The following is a 27,514-nucleotide window of genomic DNA, read 5'->3' on the forward strand; positions in this document are numbered from 1 at the left end:
CCTGAAGCGGTTAATTAGAGCATTCATATATTGAACAGAAGTCTCACACTTGCTGTTCAAAATATGACACCAGAGGAAGCATGGAGCGGACGAAAACCGATTGTAGGTCATTTCAGAATTTTTGGGTGTATTGCTTATGCCCATATTCCAGATGAGAAGAGGAGAAAGCTAGATAACAAGGGAGAAAAATGCATTTTTCTTGGTGTTAGTGATCAATCAAAAGCTTATAAGTTATACAATCCTAGCACCAAGAAAATCATTATCAGTTGTGATGCGTTTTTCGATGAAGAAGGAATCTGGTCATGGAATGAAAATGGTGTTAAACAACATATTCCAACAGATTTTGATGGTGTTGAGAAAAGGCAGCAGCCTATGGAGAATGTACAAGAACTAGAAGCCACTCAAAATGTTCTAGTAGCTGCTCAAAGCCTACTTGTAGCTGAATTAGATGAAGAACAAAGGCCTCAACATGTTTGAAGGAGACCCACATGGATGACTGATTATTAGGTAACGGGAATTGACCAATCTAAGGACCCACTTACACATTTTGCTCTGTTTTCAGATTGTGATCCTACCAAGCGGTTGTCAAAGAATCAAAATGGCGGAAGGCGATGGATGATGAAATTGCAGCCATTGAAAGGAACAACACTTGGGAGTTGACTAATCTTCCAAAAAAGGACACAAAACAATTGGTGTCAAGTGGGTGTACAAGACAAAGTTGAAGGAGAATGGCGAAGTCGACAAATACAAGGCGCACTTAGTAGCTAAAGGCTATAAGCAAAAGTTTGGTGTCGACTACAAAAAAGTGTTTGCTTCTGTTGCAAGGCATGATACAATCAGATTAGTGATCGCATTGGCAGCACAATATTCATGGCCTATCTTTCAGCTGGACGTGAAATCGGCTTTCGTACATGGAGACTTGGAAGAACAGGTATTTATTGATCAACCTCCTAGTTATGTTAAGATTGGAGATGAGCATAAGGTATATAAATTAAAAAAGGCACTATATGGACTAAAACAAACTCCAAGAGCTTGGTATAGTCGTATAGATGCTTATTTTTCTGAGGAGGGATTTTAAAAATGTCCATATGAGCATACACTTTTTACAAAGATTGGAGATGGAGGAAAAATGCTCATTGTTTGTTTATATGTGGATGATTTGATTTACACTGGAAATGATAGGGCCATGTTTGAAAAACTTAAGGAGTCCATGATGATTGAATTTGATATGTCTGATCTTGGAATGATGCATTATTTTCTTGGCATAGAAGTAGTGCAATCCTCTGCCGGTGCTGTTATTTCTCAAAAGAATTATGTGCAAGAAGTTCTAGATAGGTTTCAAATGAAGAATTGCAATCCTGTTAGCACACCTACTGAAATAGGTCTAAAGCTTGTTAGAGATCCTGAAGGAAGAAAGGTTGATAGCACTCTTTACAAGCAAATTGTGGGGAGCTTGATGTATTTGACAGCAGCAAGGCCAGAAATAATGTATGTTGTAAGTCTGATTAGCAGGTACATGGAGTGCCCAAAAGCGATTCATCTCTTGACTGCAAAAAGAATTTTTCGATACTTGCAAGGTACTGCTAATTATGGGCTGTTCTACCAGAAGGGTGAAAAGTCAGATTTGTTTGGCTTTACAGACAGTGATTATGCCGGAGACATAGATGATAGAAAGAGCACATCTGGTTATGTTTTTATGATGGGCTCAGGAGCAGTTTCATGGTCATCAAGGAAGCAATCAATTGTAACTTTATCAACTACGGAAGTCGAGTTTGTAGCAGCAACGGCGTGTGCTTGCCAAGCAATTTGGTTGCGAAAAATTCTTGAGGAGCTTCGTTTCAAGCAAGAATGGCCTACTCCCATTTATTGTGATAGCAGTTCAGCAATAAAGCTCTCCAAAAATCCTATTTTAGATAGAAGAAGCAAGCATATTGATGTAAAATATCATTTCTTGAGGAATCTCACAAGAGAAGAAATGATTGATCTCATCTATTGCATGAGTGAAGACCAAGTTGCTGACATACTCATAAAGCCCCTCAAATTGATTGCGTTTCAGAAGCTCAGGAAGCTGCTTGGTGTTCGTACTTTGGAGAGTTCAATTTGAGGGAGGGTGCAATTGCAACTAATCTTCATTAAACTGATGTTTCAAACATTCAGTTTAAGGGAGGGATTGTTGGAAGTATTTACTAAATATTTATTTTGGTATTTAGTTGAATATTGTCCTAGTCTTCAGGTGGTAGTGGAGTCTTGTTGCATGTATTTACCGAGTCTTTCGGTTTGTTATTTTGTTTGTACGTTGGGCACTTATCTAGGAGTTAGTGGCTGCATATTTCTACTTTTATGCATATAGCCGTTGGGCATTAGCTCTATATCTAGAGTAGCTAGTTGAGTTAATAATTGGAGCAGAATGTAATAGAAGATTAGTTCATTGTCTCTTATCTTGTTTGTCTTTTTATTTTTCTCATTCAAGATACATAACAAGTAAATGGCAAATAACAGCAGAAAACTGTAGTTGCCCTAATTAATGCTACATACATTTTTGTACAGGTAGATGATAATTGTTTGCAAACAGACCCTAAATAAGCTCAAAAGTTGCACTTCTCCACCTGGTGCAGTTTACTCTTTGTAGACTTCACCTTGTCATCGAGGTGACACTTTCTTATAAATTGGATAGCAACAGTGTCAAGGCTCATTATAACTTAGAAATATTAAACTAAAGGGATTGTTAGGTTATGACATTAACCTGGAGATGTTTCCCAAGCCTCCATTGCAGTTCATCTGATATATTCTTCCTGCCTATATGCTCTTAGATCCAAAGTTCTCTTCCCTTGATCATAAACTAAGCTGCTCTTACCCGGTAAAAGCTTGATGAAATATTGACTTTCTAATCATACGAAAGTTGCAAGAGTCACACCATGAAGCTTGATAATTTTCAATTATAATAGCTGACTACCGTGGGATATTTGAGATGTAGTGAGGTACATTAGATCATTAAATTATAATAGCTGCTCAAGATGTGTGAAGTTTGATGAGAGATTCTCTATATGCACATCAACCACGCTGAAAAACTTTTCGGATGCAGGAAAGCGAGGGCAGCCGAACCAGTTTAGGCAAGGTACTCAATGTTTGGCAAGAACCTGGAGAAAATTCATATGGCATACTCCAAATTCTTGAGTACAGACCATAGGCTGCGAAATCAGTGCAATTAAAAGCATTGGATCTTCTGCATCAATTGAAGGGCGATAGTAAGGTTCCAAGCCCTTCAAACCGAATATTTTTATAAAGCTACAATCGATGCTTGGAATTGTAGGTACAAGTAAATTTTGTCTGGGAGTGTATCGCATATTAAAAACCAAACTCAATGGAGTGGTTCCATGTAATTAATCATTTTCCAAGTAAAGGAATTAGCTAAAATGTCGAATTCCAAGTGGCACTTTGATTTTTTTTTTTTTGAACAATTTGATGAGGTGGAATCCAGGTACGCCCACTTCGAACCACAAAAATTAAAAAAAATAATTCAAAAAAAATCAGACCCAGCCTTTTTTTTCTTTTTTTTTTTTTTGGTACAACAATGGTTCACACTTTACGAGTGTGGATGCGATCAACAAAATTCGAAAATAACAAAGCAGAAAAGACTCCGACACTATATCGCGCTCCCTCCAAACAAAACCTTCAGGATGGTGAGCTGCATAGAAAATGATTCAATCAGCTGCACAATCCGTTTTCCTGTATACGTGTGTAGTCTGATGGGTACCACACTTCTACAAGAGTCCGCGAATGTCAAGAAGCAACGGCCTGCTCTCGTCTGCACATCTCTAACCCCTGATCCAATCAATCACTATGGTCGAGTCGTCCTCGAAGATGATGTGGTCCGCACCAAGTGTCCGTCGGGCATAGGATATGTCCTCTCAGGTGGCTCTAAGCTCAGCAAACACCACCGAAGAATCGAAAATCTGTTGGCCCTTCATCGCCAATAGTCTGGAGTCATGATCTCTATCTCTAATGACGAAGTCTATGCCTTCACCTCCGGCCTTTTGGATCCTATCCAGGCCTAACTTGAAAAAGGGAACCCCTGATTGGCCCAAACCCACCAGGTCATGGGGTGCATCGGACAGCCTAATTCCCTTCCAAGACTTCTTCTGGCCCCCTGCTGGCCTCTCGCTTCACCCTATCAAAGGCACCGCCAGAAAACCCGGCATCTTCTCCATTCGATGGCCCTCGCCGCTGTCCGTCTCGACGACGCCGCTCTTCGCTGCACGTATGTTTTTTCTTTCAAGCATCCATGCAGAACAGTGCCTGACGGACGACCCATCCCGCACCGCAGCCTTTTCGACGCCGGACACACCCCCGCGACTGGCATCACCCGTGACGAGGGCCGTCTTCTCTGCCCACCTCCTTCCCCTATGGTGCCGAGGTCTGTCCGCTCCCATGTGTTCGCTGATGGGAGGCGGAAGGCTTCCGTGGAAGTCTCGGGCTCGCCCAAGACCACCGCGGTCAGGCGATCCATCCCCTGGGAGCGCGGATGGGAGCAGCCCCGCGAGGCTGCGCGATCAGGGAAAGGTTGCTCGGCTGGAGATGGGCCGGACGGAGCTTAGGTGCGGGTGACATGGAACGGATGGTGGGAGCATCGGAGGGATTCACCTCCAATGCCTCTCGGCATGGCGGTGATGCCCGCGAGGAGGAGGATGGCTCTTTTGGCTTCATGGAGTTTATTGTGGGCTGATGGCTCGTCTGAGTAAGCTTCTGAACCCCCCCTATCCCCCTTTTATAAGCATGAATTTGAAAGTTCCAGAAAGAACAGGAGTTTAATGTCTCAGTTAATTCTGCATAGCCGGTGCATTGTATTTCGAGGTTTTAAAAAGAACATCGATCTAATGTCTAGTTCAAATCTATTCAACCATTGCATGAATTCGAAGGTTCGAGAGGGTGTGTCTCATTTAATTTCTTTTAGCCATTGCATGATTTTGAAGGTTCGAGAAAGACCACAGGTCTAATATCTAATTCAATTCTATTCAACTGTTGTATGAATTTGAGAGAGAGCATGTTTAGTGTCTCATTTAATTCCTGTCAACCATTGCATGATTTTGAAGGTTCGAGATAGCGTGAGTTCAAGTCTCTCATTCAATTCTATTCAACCCTTGCATGAATTCAAAAGTTTAAGAAATAGCATCGGTCTAATGTTTAATTCAATTCATTTTAATTGCTGCATGAATTCGAAGGTTCGTGAGAGTGCAGGTCTAGGGTCTCATTCAATTCCTTTTAACCATTGCATGATTTTGGAGGTTCGAGAAAGAGCATGAGTCTCAATGTCTCATTTAATTTTGTATAACGGTCGCATAAATTTGAAGGTTCGACAATCGCTAGAACTTTGTTTTATTTAATTTCATATAACCATTGCATGAATTCGAAGAAAGAGCCCAAATCTAAGGGTCTAATTAATTACTCATAACTGTTGCATGAATTTGAAGGTTTGAGAACGAGCACAGGTACAAGTATCTCACTTAATTCGTTATGACCCGTTACATGAGTCTGAAAGTTCGAGAAAGAGCACAAGTTTAGGTCTCTCAATTAATTCCATTAAATCTTTGCATGAATGTGAAGGTTTTAGGAGGAGCATGGGTCTAAATGTCTTATTTAATTTTTTTATAACTATTGTATGAATTTAAAGGTTTGAGAAAGGAGTCGAGATCCTCTCCAATCTAGGGTTGGATGTGTGAGTGCCAGTCATCCAATCACGGCCGTCCATATATGGCACAATGACCATTACTGAGTGGACCCCATGGTATGATGTTCATGTGCTGTGTAGGGCCCACTCAATCATGGCCATATCACCACATGCAAATGGCTGTGATTGGCCGACATGCCCTCTCCAGTCCATAGTGGATTATAGAGTATGTGAACTCTTGAAAAAAGGGGACAACTATTGCATGAATTCAAAGGTTTGAGAAAGAGTGTGACCATTGCATGAATTCAAAGGTTCGAGAAAGAGTGTGACCGTTGCATGAATTCAAAGGTTCGAGAAAGAGTGTGACCGTTGCATGAATTCGAAGATTCGAGAAAGAACACGAGTTTAAATGTCTCATTTAATTCCCTATAACAGTTTTATGAATTTGAATTTTCGACAAAGAGCATGAATCTAGTGTCATGGCATGTATTTTGAAGGTTCAAGAAAGAGCACAAGCCTGATATCTTATTTAATTCCGTAAAAACTATTGCATGAATTCAAATGTTCGAGAGAGACCTGAAATTTGATATGGCATTGACGTTGTGAACAAAACATGATCTCAAAAGAGGACTTGAATTCATTCAGTTCATATTGATGAAGTTGGGGGAAATGGACACATATGAAGACACATGCTTGTTGTAGACAATTGTAGAAAGTATTGTGACCATGTAAAGTGAAAAATATTTTTCTTATTTTGTTTCTCATTAAATATTATTAATAGGATATATCTAAAAAAATATTGAATGATATACATAATTTTATGAGACATAGGCCAGATGTTCCATTAAGTGCATAACTTATCGTAAATCTTTAGCTAAGTGTGTGAATTTGAAGTTTGAATGGTAACTTATATATGGCTTTTCTTTGCTCTTATGTGTCATAAATTTGTGTTTGATTGAGAATTGAAGTATTATGTGCCAATGCATGTTAGCCTTGCACTAGCATTGCAGTAGCATGTCTTGTTATTCCATGCCAGTGCTTGGCACACTTAGTCCATGCTAGCATGACAACATGCCAAGTGCTAGAGCACAAGCTGTACCATTCTACTGTTCCGTGCTTGTATGGTTTTGGCACGATATCTATACCAACTGGCACTTAAATTCATGGTCTTAAAAGAGCGAAGCCAAGTGTACATGACTCTCACCATTGCGGGGTCTAGGGAGGGTCATGTGTATGCAACCTTAACCTCATGTGCAAAGAGGCTATTCCGTGTTCCGAAACCATGACCTCCAGGTCTTGATTGATGATAATGGACTAATGCTTAAAGGTGTATGGTGCCTACCATTCTTTGAGAATTATTCATGTGAAATATATTAGTGTAAAGATAACACGTTGATGAGGGGACCATGCTATTGTATAAGACTATCCTCCTCCAAATGATTTTGTTAGAAACTTAGAATCATACAAAACATGTATACTTAAGTTAACAAATATTATAATGGTAAGTCCTTGAAAGTGTTTAAAGTAAACAACTTTAAGCTATGTATCTCCAATTGGCTGTAGTGAGAATTTCATCAGAGTAATAGCAGCATTTGTTCCAGTGGAAAGGTTTTCATTTATGATAATTTATATGTATTAAAGCATTAGAGTTTTTGGAGAATCTAGATAAACCAGAAGGCATTATCACCTACTCAATATAAGCCTCATTTAATCCTAATACTTTTTTTGTATGTTGCGTTCTAAGATAATATTTTCCGCTCCACCTTTTAGGAAAAACAAAAATCTAAGAAATTGCTGGTGCAACACATCTGCTGTATTGCCTTAAAAACTAGATTTATGAACCTAGAAGTGAACTTCCAGATTAACCTCCTGTCAGAACACAACTGTCATCAGTACTTCTAGGGGTTAATCATGTTGGTGTTACACCTGGACTCATAAGTCCTCTAGCAAAGCTTGTGTTAGCCATATCTCCACTTTAAAGCCCATTGCAGTCCTCAGTGCTAATTTCGTGTTAAGACAAGCTTGCAAGGTATATAATCAGTATAATGGTGTCATCACAATAGAGGTTATCTGCCAATGTGTCATCTGATGATGCAACCTCTGACAATGAAAGATTTCAATATTTAAACAAATCTACCTCGTAATAATACATTCATAAGAAACAGACAAACAACCCCTGTTTTCTGTACTTCTTAAAATTGGGAAGTGAAGCATATGATGCAGTTAGTCTCATTGTGGAGCTTATACAGTAGGAAGGCAAATTGCAGATGCAAACATTTGTGATCAAGTCAATATACTTCTACCTCATGATAATTTGTGTCGTATGTGTACATGTTTTGTTAGTTTAGGTACTAGTGGTAGTGCTTACAAGGATTCATTGCTTTATATTGATATGGTTCCTGCAACTTTTATGTTGTGTTTCCATAAATATTCCAAATATGCATAGAGATAGAAAATGAGCTGATGTTGATACCTTTTTATATAGTTCTTAAATTATCCTTATCAGTTTATGCTAAAAAATACTGATCAGAATTGTTATCAATCAGTAGTGCGTACACCACATGTTCCTTCTTTTTGGTAGGTCAGCACATAGGCTAGAAATAAGCTACACAATGGGGGTAGACATTCCTGAGCTTGGTCCAATGGGCCATTAAGTATAGAGGCTATTGTCGTGTCACTTGTGCCAGCAAATCTTGTGCATCCATCCACCCAGTTTAGCAGCACCAACAATGATAATGAGACAGTAGCACCGCACTGGCAGTTTTAAGTCAATTAGCACTATCAACCCATCTTCCAGTCCTTTTTGTCTTTCTTAATCCTTGCCTTAACAATCTGTAGCTATTGATTTAAAAATGGAGATTGCTTTTATGTTTATGCTGACCCTTGTTATGGGAATTGCTGTATACACTGAGTTTCCAAATTAATTTGGCAGCCAACAAATTTCCAACTACTATGATTGCCTGTTGGATATATATTTCAATCTGAAGATGACTTTGTGCTCAGCCATCTCTCCAGGTTTGGGCTACACCACCTAGAACAAATTTTGCTGGATTTGCAGAGCATGGTACTACATATTCCTACAGTTTAGTGTGGATTTACCTGACCAATCAGAATCTCAACTTGCTATTTTATTCTTACAAGAGCTAATTAAAGATTGCCATTTTTCTTGCTTATCAATTCATTGCTTTGAATATCTTTGTCCAGTACTATGCAGATGAAGAATAGAAACTGGTATTTTCGCCATGCCAGGGATTCCTTAGACATGCTTTGTATGGAAAGCTTAAGGAAACTGATATAGCTGTGAAGGGCGACGAAGGAAAAGGTAGGCTTGAACATATACACTGCTCAAAAATAAACTTTACTGCTTAGAAAAGGGTTTATAAATTTTCAGACATTGAAGTAAGGTGTCATTGTAGATGGATATAATGAGGAAAACCTTTTCCTTTGATAGGTAATTATGTAGATACAAAGATATAGATTTTACATTCTCTAGAACTAGACAACAAATCTATGACATAATTGCTTTATCATGATGAACACAATGTAGAGCCTTACGTCAATGTAGTCTGGTATGTAGTGCATATTGTATGATAACAGTAATCTGTCAGTCTCAAGAAGTAACGCTATGTAGCCACACAACATTAAGTTCCCATAAAAGAGGATGTATAGCAGAGGCAGTGCCAAAGTGATACAAATGAATTACAGGCTTCCTTTTCTAGGACCAAGTTACAAATGAGGGAATCCTATTCCGAAGTATGCAGAGGACCTTAGATGGTGTTGAAATGGCACTCATGTATCAGTGTGGATAGTTTAGAGAATTCATTTAATTCAAACTCTCTTTTCTTTAATATTCTAGATTTGCCAAGAGTTTTTGCATACAAGTTATGCACAGGCAGATGAATGGGTTTCAACCATGTCAAGCTGCCACCCTTTTTCATCTGGGCATGGTACCGGCATCAGTGGCAGAAGTACCAATATATGTTTTGGCTTCGTTTGTAAATATTGATGATGTATACTATGTACAACTCTGAAAGTCAATGTCTTTACGAGAGAATAAGAAATAAAAATCAAGCATCAAATCGAGTACTAACAGATAGGTATCCTCCAGCCTGCTAAACAAGCAGTTCTCTGGTAGTGAACATGATTTCTATCAATGAAGACTTGGCAGATTAGATTGTATTCACTGGATGAGGTTTAAAATTGGGGTTTGATCCCAAGTTCCCAACTATCGACCCCAAATTGTGCTGGCCTAGGACTTGGATCTGCACTCTAAAACCATCTTAAGCAAAGGACAGTGCTTGAATGAGGCTGGGAAGCTGGGATCTTAGGCATGGATGGTACGGAACAGATGTGTATGGCATCTAAAAGATCCACTCCAGTGGTTCTGAGCACGTTGATGGCCACAAGGGGCATGGTGGACACTCTTGGCTTCATAGGGTTTATCACAGGGCAGATAGCTCAGTTAGATAACCTATCTTAGCCCTCAACCATCACCTTTTATGGGATTGAACTCTGTTTGTTGCCTTTACACTATGTATTGGAACTCTCGTGTAAGAGCCTGAATTCGATATCTTAACCCTCCATAGCTTTTTATAGGATTGAACTTAACTTGTTGGTTATATACATTTATGAATTGGAACATTCGCGATAGCACTTGAATTCAGCGTTTCATTTATATGCTCTGCATGATTTAGAAAGTTTCTGAAGATACTAGAATTCTTTAGTTTAGTCATAGGTAAATAGTGTTTATTCTAGACAGATCTAGAAATTACTGTGAATAAGTTAAAACGATTCCTAGCAAAAAAAAAAAAAAGTTAAAACAATGGAAATTGTATGTGTGCATGTGCATTCATTGGATAGATTTGGTACGGTATAAGTAAATATGAGTTGATTGATTTTTTCATCTGATTATTAAGGCATTAGTTGTCATTTGAATGCATATGTGGAAGTTTTAATTATTTGAAGATATCTCAACCAAAAATGGTCGAACTACTTAACAGGTAGCAATAAGGTATGTATCTAGTTATCCCCAAAAGAAGTGGCATCTCAAGGGTGCCTTTTTGAGTCTAGAAAAAAAAAACCTTAATATTCCAGCTAGTTTTGTGGGTTTGATTTTCACGTAGGATTCTTTTCATGTTGTGGATTTATAGCTAAATTTTGCTTACCTTGCTAGTTTAAAGTGTATATTGTCTGCCATTTTTCTATATTTTAATTGACTGAAATTTCTCAGAGGTTAATTAACCTGTCAATCATGGGAATATGCTATTCTGCAAGACTGACATCCTCTAGTTGATTGCAATAGTAAGAAACTTGAGGATATCAAGAATTAGACGATTAAAAGGAAATGCTGATATATTGATTGCCTTCTAGCTATTAATGTCCCTAGTAGTCATCCATGAGACAGGCTGTCTATTATGGCACAGTCTTAAAAGAAAACCATAGAAAACAAACATGGGTGATGGGTTGCAGATGTCGATCCCAAGCTTGGAGGATTGCTGTTAAAGAAGCAATATGAGAAGTTATTGCAATTTTCTAATAAAAAGTATTTGGGTAGAGATGGATGCCTAATGCTTGGTAACATATCCTAATGACAAAGCTGTTTGGCCAGCAGAATTTGAACAAATTTTGCAAGAAATGTAGGTCCTTGTCTCTCAGTTTCAAGGGGTGATTCTTTCTTATATATAACAAAAGGCCAATTTTAAAGCAGATTGGCTCGCTAATCATGATCAGATTCACGGATGTCAGAACTGCTGTATAGATGGAGCCATCTGAGGACATATTTGCAAAGGATCTCGTTGTGCCCTCCGGGTTTATTATGAATGTAGTTTGTATTGTTTCCAACTACATTAACCACCAGAACTCATTTTATGCACTTAAAGCGAAAGACATCTACCATCACAGGAATCACTGGATGCCATTTGTTGCAAAAGTTAATACTAGTCGGATGGAAGGCACTGAACCCCTATGACTGTCTGTTCTGTAGCCTCTCTTTTTTGGGGGAAAAAGGTACATGATACCTGTAGATGCCCCTGTGCTCAAGTATATCTTCCAATAGATGTCTGTTTTTCTTGGTTTGCAAAACACAATACTTGTTTTGTTCGGGCTGCTGTCATGCGCACACTAACGATTCTCTTGCCATATGGTAAGAGAAGCAATAAATGTTATGAGATATAGGTCCTGCAGTCCATTTGGATTGTTTTAAATATACGCATTCAAGAGAGAGAGAGACTGCGACTCCGCGTCTCTCTCTCTCTTATTATTTGCACGCAATTCTCTTACCATGTGGTAAATGAGGATTGGTGCAAATTTTGGAATTTGTTGCCAATACATGAGGTTAATTGATTAGTTGATAACTTGGTATAGAGTTGCCAAATCAGCAATTCAGGACGTAGCGAACTTCCATGGTTCAGCAATTTTCCTTTTCAGGAAGGATCCAATCCCAAAAGATCAATTAATCTACCCCCTGTAATCCAGTAGTAGCCAGGTAGCCTTTTTGGTTGGAACAACTTGGAATATTAGTTGACTAGTGTCAAATATGTACAATTCGATAAATAGATGACCGAATGTTGAAATATCTAGACATTGGCACCCCACTAATTTGCATAAAATTGGTGGGACTTTTGAGATGAAAAGGGAGCGGATGACCAGCTCTAAGGACACATGTTTTGTCCATCATGATAGGGTGTGTTCCCCAAACTATGGAACCTACGTTGCATCTTTCGGCCCCTCCGGAGACCCATGACATGCTACAATTTGGAGACGATTGGTACCTTGCTACTCTTGCAGAGACCACACAGGATGAAACAACATTGCAGGCCACACCTTAAATGGAGGCCGTGGGTAACCCCCAATATATCATGGAGATGATGAACTTTGCACCACTGCCAGCCAAATGTTCCTCGAGCAGGAATAGCGAGATCAATGAAAGACAACAGGAAACTGTTGCTCAACTGTAAAGCTGGGATCCCAAACATTACGGATGTCCAGAGAACACTACATCCAGCACGAGAAAAATGTAGTCACAACTCCAGTCCCTCCCACAAATTCAAACTAGAGAATTATATAAATGGGCACCCAATACAAACTCTAGATCTCTTGATACATAACATTATACGATGCATAAGCAGTAAAAAAGCTATCCAGTAACTTATTCACAATAGATTTCCTTCAACTTATCAGCGGCATATAGAGTCAGTAAAAGATAGATTAAAAGTAGAAGAATGTGATGACGAAACCCAAAAGCTTCAACCGAACCAAAGAATGCTTCTAAATGTGGTGAGAGTAACATTTTAGGCTCCATGAGATCCTGCTGCTATGAAAGAACCGTGGGAATGCTCATCCAGTTCCACCTCATAACTCCTCACAAACCAAACGGATGCTCGTTTGGTAAGTCAAATTACACTGGATGAAGCCTGCCTGAAGTAAATCAAGTCCTGTAGCAATGTGGCGTAGCAAGCATTACTCTGAGGTATTTCTGCTGTACAGCACTAGAATAATTGTAATATGCTTCACATGAAGCAATCAGATCCACCAAAGAGATTGAGAAGATTCTTATCAAGGCTGATATCTCAGATATGCAGAGTACATACAAGAAAGTCATCCACACAACTACTGACTGATCTACCACAGCTGTTATGGACTCCGCCAACTGGTCACAGCTTTTTGGGGAGGTTATAAGTTTTCTTAAGAAACCTTGTGGCAGCCTCATCATTCCTGTAGCATAAGACGCGCAATATTGTATTTGCCTCAGTTGGGCTCCAATGCCCCGAAGTAGGCGGCAATGGGAACCTCGATTTGGCTGCAGAACCATATGCCTCTGCCATCATACGTTTGAACCGCTCGACGAGGCTTTCTGAATCAGTGCGAAATAGGGGTAGCACATTTCTCACTTGGGTTGAAGCCTTCTCAACCAATTCCTCTGGCAACCCATCACCATCAGCCAAGTACAAGGCTTTGAGAGACCTGAAATCTTCCTCTATTATCTGAGAATCTTGGCGAGAGAGAGCACGAGATGGGCCACCCGCAAGAAGCACTAGCAAAAACCCATCAAAAGAAGCTTTCATTAATGCTGTTATCACACGATTTCGCACTCTGTCATGCACGGTGGTTGATATCATCTCGAGAATAGGGTCAAGTTCTTTCAGTAAAGTATCTATTCTTGAAGAAGCAGTCTCACCAACATATAAGCCATCCCACAGAACATGACTTAGATCATGGAAGATCACCTTGTATGCTGTTGTCTCACACAGTTGCTGAATCCCTTCTTGACAAGCGACTAGAGAAATCTCAAACTTGATTTCCAATCCATTAGATATATCTGCTTGGGCAGATTCAACATTTCTTAAACAAGTTCTTATTTTCTTCTCCAGATTATCCAGCTCTGTTCGGATATGGTGAAGTGTATTCATACGTACGCATAGCTGTGGCAAGCCAAAAGAATCACCTCCATTCATTGATCTGACTTGTGATCTCCTTTTCTGTAAGGTTTGTGATTTCTCTTTTTTCTTCCACAACTTTGAACCAACCTCACATCTGGTTAATGCTGGCAGTGCAGGGATAAAAGTATTGCGTGTTCCTAGAAATTAAAAGTAGAATTAGTGACAAAATATAATGACATTGACACCTCATAAAGTTATCCAGTTTCAGGTTTCAAACTTACCACAGCCGGACTTTGCCTTAGATATGTAATGTTGCAGACTTCTGTCCAGTCCAATCATCAAGTCTGGAAGCAAGGCTGGGTGCATTGCTATAGGCAGTTGAAAGAAGGCATCTAAGGTCTCATCAATTATTCGTAGAACTTCAATTGCAGAAGGAGCGCAATTCTCTCTATTTGCCCTAGGGTTCCAAACCTATGGAAAAATGATCCAAAAAAAAAAAACATTGGCAACTGAATGCAAGAAAATATACCTTTTTGCAGAATAGGTAACTGCTTAAAAGGACGCGGGGGAAACCTTTGCAAGTACAATGATGTGTGTATTAGTTACAGGGCTACACTTTGCTTCGAAATAGAGAGCACTCCATGCTTGAATTACAAGATTTACCAGGGACTTATGAAATGCATAAATTCAAGAAGACGAATTTGAGAGATATGATATACACAGTGCACCTTTACATTCATTACAACGTGCGTGCCTGACCGTTGTTTGGATACAAAGCTGACTTTTGGTGTCAATCTAGATGCAAAGTAGAAGATCATCCAAATTCCGAAAACAGTAGTTGATGGAATATATGCATACTTATATGAAAAAAGAAGACAAATCACGTAAGATCCATGAGATGTAATTCAGACCATATAATGGGTTATTCGACTAATCTGTCAAGATTTATACACCATATACACCCAAGCACGGAATCATGACCACATTCCTCATAGTACTTAAGTTCAGTTAATGTTCCACGTAGTTTGGCAGTCAGACATGGTAGTTAGGGCACCGGAGTGCTTCCCAGAAGATTTGAAGAATTCAACAACTGCTTGCAAGCAACACTAGCCTCAGCCATGTAGAACAGTCAAAGTAACAGAGGTGTCTGATCCCAGTGGGAGCCATCAAAGTTAAGATTGTACTCATTTCTTCAAGATTTAGTATATTATGGAAATTAAGATGAGAGTTCCACTCAAACAAATCTAGTGTTTTAAAAGATGGTTGCAGTATGCGGGTAGTCAGAGGGCCCCATGTGGACCGCATATGCAGGTATAAGTGGTTATTATTTTTCAACTACTTAAAAATAAACATACTAAAAATATAACAATACAACAAAAATTATAGTAATTTTTTTCTGGATGGATAATAATAATATTAATAAGAATAATCACTAACACTTAGCACTTATTTCTTAATGCCTAATCTCTAATAATAATAAATATTTTAACATTAATAAAACCTATATCAAGCCCACCTGAAAACTATATCAAACCTAACCATTAGCTTGAATCGGCTTCCGTTGCTCAGGCCCATATAAGAGTGAGCTGTATATGTGGCTCCAAAATGTTAAAATGGCTCACATATTAGTTGTACAAATACACTACTAAGTAGGTCATATATGTGTTTGCACATTACTAAGCGGACCAACTTGTTGGTTCATTTATAGCATGACCACATAAAGGAAATGCCATAAGATCAAGGGACCACAAGCATAATCGGGAGCACATGCAACAGTATGCACTACATTTTAAAACAGTGAGAATCTTGAACAAATCAATAACAGATGGGAGTTGATAGGTCTAACACCAGTAACTTTATAAGACGACATAAACCATGTAAATGGAAACACCAGGAAATAAGCATCCATTAACATGCATGCATTTCTAGTGCAAATCCTGGCCAAGGCTCAGCAGCCAGTGACCATGTACAACATATGGCCTAGTTCTACATCTAAGTTGACTCAGCTAAAAGAAGGTTTCACCATTTAGTTTCCATGAGTTGTTTCCAATCAAATGATGACAAAAGGAAAGCCAATCGACCTTCTAAGACTCAGAATTACTTTTACTTGAGTCGTCAAAAGACTAACATGATTGTAGCTCCACAGTCAGAAACAAGATCAAGAAAATTAAACAAAATAATCAAACAAAAATAAGAACTAAGCAATCTCTAACTTGACCCAAGGTACGCCTCCTAACAAATCATTTTTAATAAGATATAAGATTCAACTATCTGATAATTTAATATACAGAACCATTGATAGGATAGAAACCAACATCTTGGTATTTCTTATTTCAGCATTGATCTTTTGTTCTTCTTCTGAGAACAACAGTGGCAGTGCCACCTTATCAGAGTCAAGCTTGGAATGTCTCCAAATTAAAGCACTAAGGACAGAGGTGCCAATTGGCAGAGCAGAAAGACCCATAGCTCAACATTAACAAAAGGCAGTTATTAAAAGGACACTTGAGGAGGTGATCAATAAGCAGGTGCAGGTTTAAGTTTCAAGAGAATTTCCAAAGCATCAACATTACCTTGGTTAAAAGTTTCCTACTACAAAGGTCCAGTGCCTTAGTGTAATATTATTAACCACATAAGTGTGCAAGAGAGTTGACAATGACATAATGCAGCTAAAGGGGGCATTAGGCCCGTTTGGAAGAGCTTTTGGTGGGCTAGATAATACTTTTTGACCCTCCAAAAGTACTTTTGGATGGAATAGAAGTGTTTGGTAAAAAATATCAGAAAGCTATTTTAGTTTTGCTAGAAAGCTAAAACATCTTTTTGGGAGAAGCTCCAAAATGGAGCTTCTTCGAAAAAAAACTTTTAGTATGCGTCGGAAAGCTGCTTTGATTTATAAATTTTTTTTCTTTTTGGACCAAAATACCCATAATAAAATTTTATAATTATAGAAAATGTCTCTTTATATTATAGATATTTGCAGGAGTTCCAACAAAGAAAACAAGAAACCCAAAAATTAGTTCCTAAAAATATTATATTAATAAAATATTAATATATAATGATAATAATTATATTAATTTATTCCTTTATTATTGTATTATACTATAAATATAATATAATATTATATTATATCATAATACATTGATATGTTATGTTATATAATATCAAATTATGTTATATTATTATGCTATAGTATACAATATTATATTAAAATATTATAATAATATTATATTACATTATAGTATTATTATACTATATCATATATTTTTATATTAATATCTATTATATTTTATTATGCTCTGTTGTATAATACTATGCAATATCCTTTATGGTCATTTTGTCATACCAAAAGTACTTTCTTAGTTTGTTTACCAAACATATATTAAAATTCTACGGCATTTTAAAAATATAGTTACCAGACATATATACTTCAAAAAGCTCTAATTCCGAAAGCTCTACTGCCAACAGCTCTGTCAAACAGGGCCTTAGTAACCATCTATGAAGCATGGAACCAGATAGGAGATACGGATACTACACAATACCAATACGCTAATAAGACAAATCTTGAAATTGTAGGATAAAATATGGCTACGTGTATGTATGTATGTAATCACATATGTATACATACATATGTGTATATATACACACATATATATATATATGTGTGGATACATATATAGATAAATGTATATACATATACATATATATATATAGATATATAGATAATGCACATACATATATGTATATATATACATATATATACATACATATATACAAATAGATACAATATATGTGTATTTATATTATACACACACACACACATGCACATACATAGACATAAATACATATATATGTATATAAAAAAACATCCACAAAGCATATTAGGCTATCAAAATAATATAGTGCACACTTTGTACCAAGGTTCACTGTTTCGATACGAACCATGTACCAGTACCATCCTATTACAATGACAGTATGCTCGGTATGGTATCCAATTCGGCATACCAAATGACGATATGCCCTCCATACCGCATACCGGTTTGGTACCGGTACAGCTAGTGCGCATTAGAACCAACCGGTACAGCAAACCTTGCTTTGTACAGTAGCATAACTTTTGCAAGCTCATCATTCAATGTTTTTTTCTTGAGAGAAAAAATCCATACTAAATATTTTAAAATTCTCATAGACTACAAAGCTTAACCCACCCCTCATTTAAATGCATAAGTGAAGTATCTAAAGTGTGCCCGTGAAGTATCTAGAATACTTCGAAAAAAATTGAAAATTAGGATACTTAATACAAATCGGACATATATCCGAGAATATCTGGTATCCGATGCAGCTACAATATGGACAGAACATGTGATTTAGGTATCGATGCTTCCTAGGTAACCATAGATGTGACACCTGGCCATAAAGATAAGCTGCTTGTGGTCACAATAAGTCTCACCCGTGAAGAAATGATGGAGGACGTTGGCAGCAGCCATTGAAGACCTATAAAAGGCATCCTAAGGCTGGTCCTAATGCTTAAGCCTTGATTTGGAATGTGTTGGATGACATGGGACCCTCTTGGAACCTTGCTTAGGGTCAACTAGTCATTATAGAATCTTAATTTTATGGTTTTCAGCAGTACTATAATGCTTGTTCAGTATTATGAACGTTTTCTTAAGTTTTTAGAGTCAAAATTATTTTTGTAATTTTTCAAATTTTCTAGGCATGGGCTGTCATAGGGGTCATGGCTCGTATAGGTCTATTTATGTTTCGAGGCCTTATTTATGGTCTTTAGTGGGATCTTATTAGTCAATTACAACTTTGTTATTTGAAATCCAAATCCTAGTAGTAGGAGAATTAGAACTCTATAAATACGGCTGTAATCTCTCATTATGAAGGCAATAAAAAATTTCAGAGATTTTTTTCTAAGCAATTATACTTTCTTTTAGAGTTGTGTGATGCAATTCTAACCCGAAGTGTGATGCCTGCGAGATTCCAGGACTCCTAGAAAATCTGCCTCTTTTCTTCTTCTTTTTCTTTAGTTAGAGCACCCTAAAACCTCAAATTCAGATCTGATTCCATCCCCACTGAACTCTGGCAACCAAAAGCAACAAACCCATACACATCCATCAATCAATTAGCCTTCAGATTCACCAAACAAACAAAAGTTTTATCCCGTTTTTCTTGTTCCAGCTCACATAAAGCCCTCAAAACTTCATCTTTTTGACCCTATTTTGCACCCAAATCCTTCCCATCCATATACCAACATAAAACCTAGCTTCTCACACAAATTTCCTACCTTTTTAGCCCAAAACAACCCATTAAGCATCCTTGATTTTCCCTAATCAAGGCTGTCCTACACCAAGATAACTAGCAAACAATAGGAGATCATGTAAATATCTAATACAGTGCAGTTGGCAAACTAAAATTACATTTTCTAAGTGTAATGATGCCACCTAGCAGCAAGCATTGCTTTTGTAAAAGTTGACCAACACGGAAGAAGGCATACTGGCAGTTGGAGTGGCAAAATAAAGCCACAAGATGATGCCAAAACCCACATACAAACCACATTTATTGGAGACCGGACACTATTAGTTGCCTCGTATGTGGTGAAAAATAACTTAGATTTCATGACAAATATCTCTCAAGAAAGGAACCAAGTTGGACATCCATCGCAGAAGAAGTTGGCTGGATCATGAGTCAATGGAAATGTGAGCTGCTACCATAAACGGTTGCATATGTTTGCTATAAAAATGGAAAATGAAAACATAGTCTCAAGGAATCTAAACAAGCAGGTAAATAGAAGTGAATAAACTAGGACTATTACTAAAAGATACCAGAATTTGTGGCATGGGGGAAGATCAACATAGAAGCAAAGAAGCATGACCATGATCACACAAGAATGCTGGAAGGTCCAAAGGCTTGGATCCAATTGAAAATTAAATTTCTTTGACCGTGTCCCAAATTTGAAAATAAAATTTCAGAATAGAAAAGATACAAAAAATGATTAGATCCACAACATATTGCAAACCCCAATCCAAGTCAATGATTTTCTTTATAAAGTCAAAAATAAAAATATCATAAAAATCTAAAACTAATCTGAAACTATGGCTGCCTACAGGAACCAGCCAAATAAGCACCTCTCCTTCTATACAGTGTCATCATCAACATTTAAAGTCATACCGACACTAATTTCACCTTTTACGTCTTTTAAAATTTGACTGTCATTTTTAACTTACAATCATACACCACAGCCAAGCCACTAGACTAGCGGTATTAGTTCAATCATAAAGGTGTCCACTAAATGGCTATCAATCATAGATACAAGGCTAGGGACAATTATGGATAGAACTTTTGTCCAGGTCAAGCATTATTATTCAAGCTCAGGTTAGGCAGATTTTCAAAATCATTGTTGGGCTTGACCCAGGCTCGTGATGGTGTAACAAAAATGAGACCAATTAGCTTCCTTAGTTGTTTCTCTTATTGACTACTACAAAAACAATCATTCAATTGGAACTTTTAATGGATGCAAGCATGACAGGTTATTTCATCATAAGTTCACTCAAAAGTGGCATCTGGTAATATTGGCAATACTAAGACTAAAGTTTGATGGGATCTCTCTTTGCCAGGCAGGCCTTCCAGATGAAGAGAATACTAGCAAATCTCAACATCTTCGTGACATCAGTCATAAGGAAGAGCAAGGTTCTTGTGTTTTTACTACAAACCAATCTTCTTCTTGGCAATTCCATGATATTTGCTAAAGGAGTCAGATAAAATACCTTTCTCCAGGGCCACCAAACCATACTGCTTGCCATCAATTATAAAAGTAATCGTAGATACATCTTACGATGCAATGAGAACCTTCCTGGATTACCAGGCAAAAGTGGAAACCTTTCAAAAGGTCGTACGAGAACTCAAAAAAGTTGATGTTGAAAGTCATATACAAGACTGTGGAGTGATTGATTAAAACCCCTATTTGATTTTGATGAACTCAAAGCATTTGAGTATATCTTATGTTTACTAATGAATTCAATTAAGTGTTTCAGTGAAAATCGTGTCTAAGTGTTTCTAGACTTGGTTCAAGATATTTTGGATAAGGTATGAAGTCAGTTTGAACCAAAGTCTGAGACTTGAGTCGACTCCAGGATATTACGAGTCGACTCCAAGCGTATCAGAATCACTGGCACGGGCTCGAGTCGACTCCAGACCAGTACGAGTCGACTCCGACTGAGAACAGACAGACGAACAGAAAGCATCAACTCAAAACCTGTCAGCGAGTCGACTCCTGAAGTGCGCGAGTCGACTCCGATGCTTACCGAGTCGACTCCGGAGTAATATGAGTCGACTCTAAGAAGCTACAGACAGAAAAGTCAGAGAGCGTTTTTTTTCGACCCTGAGATTCGAGTCGACTCCTGTGGAACGCGAGTCGACTCCGATGGTTGGCAGGTCGACTCCAAAGAAAGTGAGAGTCGACTCTCAGTGGAACACAAGGCAAAAGTCAGAGAACCGTTTTCGGACTCTGAGATTCGAGTCGACTCCCGCAATACGCGAGTCGATTCCAAGACAGCGCGACCCAAAAAGACAGAAGATCAATTTGTTGTCTCTGAGAGCCGAGTCGACTCCCAGACAGCTCGAGTCGACTCCAAGGCAACGGTACACCAAAAAGGCAGAAGACTAAGTTTCGGAAACTGAGAGTCGAGTCGACTCCGGGGAAGTTCGAGTCGACTCCAAGACTGGACGAGCCAAAAGACAGAAGATCGGGAGTTCGGGCTCTGAGCGCCGAGTCGACTCCCAGGACTGTCGAGTCGACTCGAGCGGACCAAATTGAAAAGTTGATCTACGGATTTCATGGGAGGAGCCGACTCCGAAAATGCCAAGTCAGCTCCAGAAGTTGGCGAGTCGACTCCAGGTCAAGACGAGTCGACTCCCAGTCGAAGAAGCTACTTTAATTCAAATCCGGAACAGTTGCCGAGTCGACTCCAGAAAAGCATGAGTCGACTCCCGCTACAGCCGAGTCGACTCCTGATCGCGCGAGTCGACTCCGACCCCAACGGACACATTGTCAGGTTGTGCAGAGTGTGCAGAACGGGCAGAAAAAGGTGTCTAACGGCTAGTTTCCGTGGGGGATGGCTTAAATAGCCACAGAGGACTGTAGCAAGGCAGAGAACTACCATTCCATTCAAAGAGATCAAGCATTTATTCTCTGCAAACTTGCTTTCAACGAAAAAGAAGGAAGAGCGCCATTAACTCCATCCAACAACCTCTTCCCAGCATTGAAAGAAGTCTCCTCCTGCATTCAAGTCGATCAGACGTTCCAGAGGAGACTCAAAGTTCAAGAAGCCTTATTCTACTCCAACGCAAAAGTGTTTGAGGGCTCTTAACTTCTCTCTAGTTTATATTGTAGCAAATCTGCTTTTTAAGAAGCTCAGTTTTTCTGTTTGTTTCTTATTCTTTCCATATTGTCTTTGCTTGATTCAATCGGGGGATTGAATCAAGGGTGTAGAGGTTGGTCGGTGAGCCGAGTGTAAAACCAACGTGTAAGGGTTCGATTGTGATCCCGGGAAAACAATCGGGGTTGGTTCTAGTCGGTGAGCCTGGAAAAACCGACCGAGTTCGTTGTGAGCTCGTAAAACAACAAGTTTGGTTGTGAGCTTGGAAAACAACCGGCTGTAATCCAAGGGGTTATAGTGAATTCCCAAGTGAGACTTGGGGAGTGGACGTAGGAGCAAGGGTTAGCTCCGAACCACTATAAAATTCTTGTGTTTGTGATTGTTTGTCTCTTTCTTTTACTCTCATTTCATTCACAACACACAGCAATCAATTAGTCATCTTGGTAAAGCATTAATTAGTCATCCACAACGTTTTAATTGCAAAATTATTTTAAAACCCAATTCACCCCCCCTCTTGGGTTGTCTATCTGGGCAACAAGTGGTATCAGAGCCTAAACTCTTCTACCCTAAGAGTAAAAGATCGAAATGACAACCCCATTTGGATCTTCCCACATTGAGGGTCAGTCCACCCAAAGACCCCCATTCTTTAATGGATCCGATTACTCATATTGGAAGGCTAGGATGAGAATATTCATCCAAGCCCAAGACTATGAGATGTGGACCATTGTATCAAATGGACCATACATCCCATCCATCTATGTAAAGGGGGTCACTGTACCCAAACTAGAAAAGGATTGGGATGAACATGACATGAGAAAGGCACAACTCAATTCTAAAGCAATGAATGTGCTTTACTGTGCATTAGATAGGAATAAATTCAATAGAGTCTCTACTTGCAATTCTGCAAAAGAGATTTGGGACAGACTTGAAGTGACCCATGAGGGCACGAATCAAGTCAAAGAATCCAAAATAAATATATTAGTTCATAAGTATGAACTATTTAAGATGGATTCTAATGAGACAATCACTAGCATGTTCACTAGGTTTACTGACATTGTCAATGGCCTAAAAAGCCTTGGCAAAAACTATACTAACAGTGATCTTGTCAGAAAAATTCTTCGCTGTCTACCAAGGTCATGGGAAGCCAAGGTGACGGCAATCCAAGAAGCTAAGGACTTGAACAAACTTCCACTTGAAGAGCTCCTTGGATCCCTAATGACTCACGAGCTAACAATGAAGCAGCACAGCGAAGAAGAGTCCTCCCATAAGAAAAAGGTAATAGCTCTTAAATCTACATCATCTAACAAGGACTTATCTTGCAGTAGCAGCAGTGAAGAAGAGGATCATGAGGGAGATGATGATGAGGCTCTTCTTGTGCGCAAATTCAGAAAATTCATCAACCACAAGAAGTCCTATCATCAAAGGAGAGGCCCCTCAAATTCCTATCGCAAGGATAAAGGTAAGGAAAGGGAAAATGAGGGGATTGGTTGCTATGAGTGCAAAAAGCCGGGACACATCAGAGCTGAGTTAAAAAAAAAATCAGATTTAGAGGTGGAAATCTCGAAGAGAATAATTCTAGTTAGCCCTTGACTTAACTTCCGTTTGAAAGAACTTCCTTATGTTAACAAAGTGGTCCCTTACTAAAGAAGAGCAGCAAGTACAAGAAGAAGAAAGCCCTTGTCACCACCTTATCGGACTCCGACGCATCATCTTCATCATCGGATGAAGAACAAGAAGAAAAGGCCAATTTCTGCTTCATGGCCAATGAAAATGAGGTAACGTCCGAAACGCATCTAGATTTTACATTTGATGAATTGTATGATGCATTTAATGAATTAATGATAGAATATAAGGCTATAAACCTTAAGAACAAAGAGCTAAAGCTAGCTAATCAATCTTACTTACATAAATACGATAAATTAGTTAAGGATAAGGACTCTATCACTAAAGAAAATTTAGAACTTAAGACAAGCAATCAACTCTTAACTCAAAAGACCAATACCTTGAGTAAAGATAGTGAAATACTAACTAAGGAAATTTCAGAACTTAAAAACAATAAACAAATCTTAAACGAGAATGTCATAAAAGATTTAAACATTCTAAAAACCGAAAAACAAACTCTAACTAAAGAACTTGAAAAGTACAAACCTTTGGTTGAAAAATTTACATATAGTTCAGAAAAACTGAATATGATACTTAATAGTCAACGAGCCGTATTTAATAGAGCGGGTTTAGGATATAAACCTAAAAATAAGCAAAAACTTCTTAGTAACTTCTTTGTTAAAGCTGGAGAAAGCAAAACTAAGAAAGTAACCTGCGTTTGTTGTGGAACTGTAGGACATAAAGCAAACATATGTGACTATAGAAAAAGAAAAACTAAAAGAAAAATTAAAAGGGTATGGGTTCCAAAAGAAACCAATATGACTAACCATGAAGGACCCAAGAAAACTTGGGTACCTAAGATTATATGATCTGCTTGTGTAGGAGTGTCTTGCAGCCAAGGTCAACAAAAATTGCTGGTATTTGGACAGTGGCTGCTCAAGACACATGACGGGTGACAAGGATCAATTCTTCACCCTTGAAGCTAAGAAGGGAGGTGCTGTGACTTTTGGAGACAACAACCAAGGTCACATCATTGGTATAGGTAAAGTACAAATTACCCCTTCTACTTTTATTGATAATGTTCGATATGTTGATGGTCTTAAGCATAATTTATTAAGCATTAGTCAATTATGTGATAGAGGCTATGATGTTTAGTTTTTAAAGGAATAAGACGTGGGAATGTGTATGTTGTAGACCTTGAGGATCTTGCCAAACACAACCCATGCTTAGTTGTTAATGAAACTAAGGACAATGATGCTAGTTGGTTATGGCACCGTAAGTTAGGTCATGCAAGCATGGACACAATATCCAAACTAGTTAAAAGAGATTCTGTGATAGGTTTGCCAAAATTAAAATTTGAAAAGAATAAAATTTGTGAAGCATGTCAATTTGGCAAACAATCAAGGAACTCCTTTAAATCTATAAATCGTGTCTCAACTTCTAGACCTCTAGAACTACTACACATGGACCTATTCGGACCAACTAGAACCACAAGCCTAGGTGGAAATAAATATGGTCTAGTTATTGTAGATGATTATTCTAGATACACTTGGGTCATGTTCTTAACTCATAAGGATCAAGCTTTTTCAGTTTTCAAGAAATTTCATAAAGAAGTAACCAATGCTAGGGATACTTCAGTAATAGCTATTAGAAGTGACCATGGTACCGAATTTGAAAATTATTTATTTGAAGAATTTTGTAGTAAAAAGGGGATAACACAACTTTTCTGCACCTAGGACACCACAACAAAATGGAGTTGTGGAGAGGAAAAATAGAACTCTAGAGGAAATGGCTAGAACTATGTTATGTGAAAGTAACCTCCCTAAGTACTTATGGGGAGAAGCCATTAATACTTCCTGTCATATACTAAATAGAGTTTTATTAAGACCTATTATAAAGAAAACACCTTATGAACTTTGGAAAAATAGAAAACCAAAGGTAAACTATTTTCATGTCTTTGGATGTAGGTGTTTTGTTCATAATAATGGAAAAGATAATCTAGGAAAATTTGACTCAAAATCTGATGTGGCTATATTCTTGGGGTACTCTACAACTAGCAAAGCCTATAGAGTCTTTAATAAAAGAACCTTAGTTATAGAAGAATCTATACATGTTGTATTTGATGATTCTAGTGACATCTCTTCTAGCAAGAGAGTTAATTTTGATGATGATGCTGAAATTCTTGAAGAAAAGATAGATGAGATGACATTACAAGATGATAATCAAAAATTAATTGAAGGTGCATCATCAAGCCAAGAGGCTATTGTGGATCATGGGCTAACTAAAGCTTGGAGGTATGCTCACGGGCATCCTAAGGAACTAATTCTAGATGATCCATCTCAACCTATTAGGACTAGAGCATCCCTTAGGAACTTAAACAATCATCTAGCTTTCGTTTCACATTTTGAGCCCAAACACATAGAAGAAGCTGAAAAAGATGTAAATTGGATAAATGCAATGCAAGAAGAATTAAACCAATTTACTAGAAACAAAGTATGGAATCTAGTTGAAAGACCTACTGAATATTCAATTATAGGTACCAAATAGATTTATAAAAATAAACTTGATGAAAATGGTATTGTAATAAGGAATAAGGCTAGACTAGTAGCAAAGGGTTATAATCAAGAAGAAGGTATAGATTTTGATGAAACCTTTGCTCCGGTAGCTAGACTTGAAGCAATTAGACTTTTATTAGCTTTTGCATGCTCTAAGGACTTTAAATTATTTCAAATGGATGTAAAAAGTGCATTTTTAAATGGGTATATTAATGAGGAGGTATATGTAGAACAACCTCCTGGTTTTGAAAATCATCAATACCCTAATCATGTTTATAAATTGAACAAAGCACTTTATGGTTTGAAACAAGCACCTAGAGCATGGTATGAGAGACTTAGCAAATTCCTATTAGAACATGAGTTCTCTAGGGGTAATGTAGATACAACACTGTTTCTGAAAAGGCAAAACAAAGATATGTTATTAGTACAGATTTATGTTGATGATATTATTTTCGGTGCTACTAACAATCGCCTCTGCGAAGAATTTGCTGATTTGATGCAGAGTGAATTTGAAATGAGCATGATGGGAGAGCTGAATTACTTCCTTGGACTTCAAATCAAACAATCTGAAGAAGGCATCTTCATCAGTCAAGCCAAATACATCAAGGAGATGCTCAAGAAGTTTGATATGGAGGGAAACAAATCAATCAGCACCCCCATGAGCTCATCATGCAAATTAGACCAAGATGAATCAGGTAAATCTGTAGATCAGAAGCTATATAGAGGTATGATAGGATCTTTGTTGTATTTAACTGCAAGTAGACCTGATATCATGTTTAGTATTTGCATGTGTGCAAGATATCAGTCTAATCCTAAAGAATCTCATCTAATTGCAGTCAAAAGAATCTTTAAATACCTAATAGGAACCAAGAATATAGGTTTATGGTATTCTAAAGAATCTAGCCTAAAATTAATAGGATACACAGATTCAGACTTTGCTGG

The 27,514-nt window shown here is 38.1% G+C and overlaps 1 protein-coding gene and 1 long non-coding RNA gene across 3 annotated transcripts in view; one reads left to right on the top strand and one right to left on the bottom strand.

Moving 5' to 3' along the window:
• The first annotated feature begins 4,083 nt into the window (after nucleotides 1–4,083).
• Nucleotides 4,084–14,152, top strand: LOC120110440. Of its 2 annotated transcripts, none has more exons than XR_005511402.1 (3): nucleotides 4,084–4,735; nucleotides 8,598–8,987; nucleotides 14,035–14,152. It is a non-coding gene; the product is annotated as an uncharacterized LOC120110440 (long non-coding RNA). The 2 variants fall into 2 exon arrangements; XR_005511403.1 differs by lacking the exon at nucleotides 14,035–14,152 and adding an exon at nucleotides 9,371–10,743.
• The window catches only part of LOC103717855 (protein unc-13 homolog), a 36,281-nt gene continuing 21,467 nt past the window's right edge, over nucleotides 12,701–27,514 (bottom strand). Inside the window, exons 4-5 of the mRNA XM_008806394.4 lie at nucleotides 14,325–14,514; nucleotides 12,701–14,240 (exon numbers count right to left, since the gene is read on the bottom strand). Coding sequence (XP_008804616.2) covers nucleotides 13,318–14,240; nucleotides 14,325–14,514 — 1,113 coding nt within the window. The 3' untranslated portion in view covers nucleotides 12,701–13,317. The remainder of the gene's footprint in view (nucleotides 14,241–14,324; nucleotides 14,515–27,514) is intronic.

Source organism: Phoenix dactylifera, chromosome 4 (assembly GCF_009389715.1).
Source record: "Phoenix dactylifera cultivar Barhee BC4 chromosome 4, palm_55x_up_171113_PBpolish2nd_filt_p, whole genome shotgun sequence".
Lineage (NCBI taxonomy): Eukaryota > Viridiplantae > Streptophyta > Magnoliopsida > Arecales > Arecaceae > Phoenix > Phoenix dactylifera.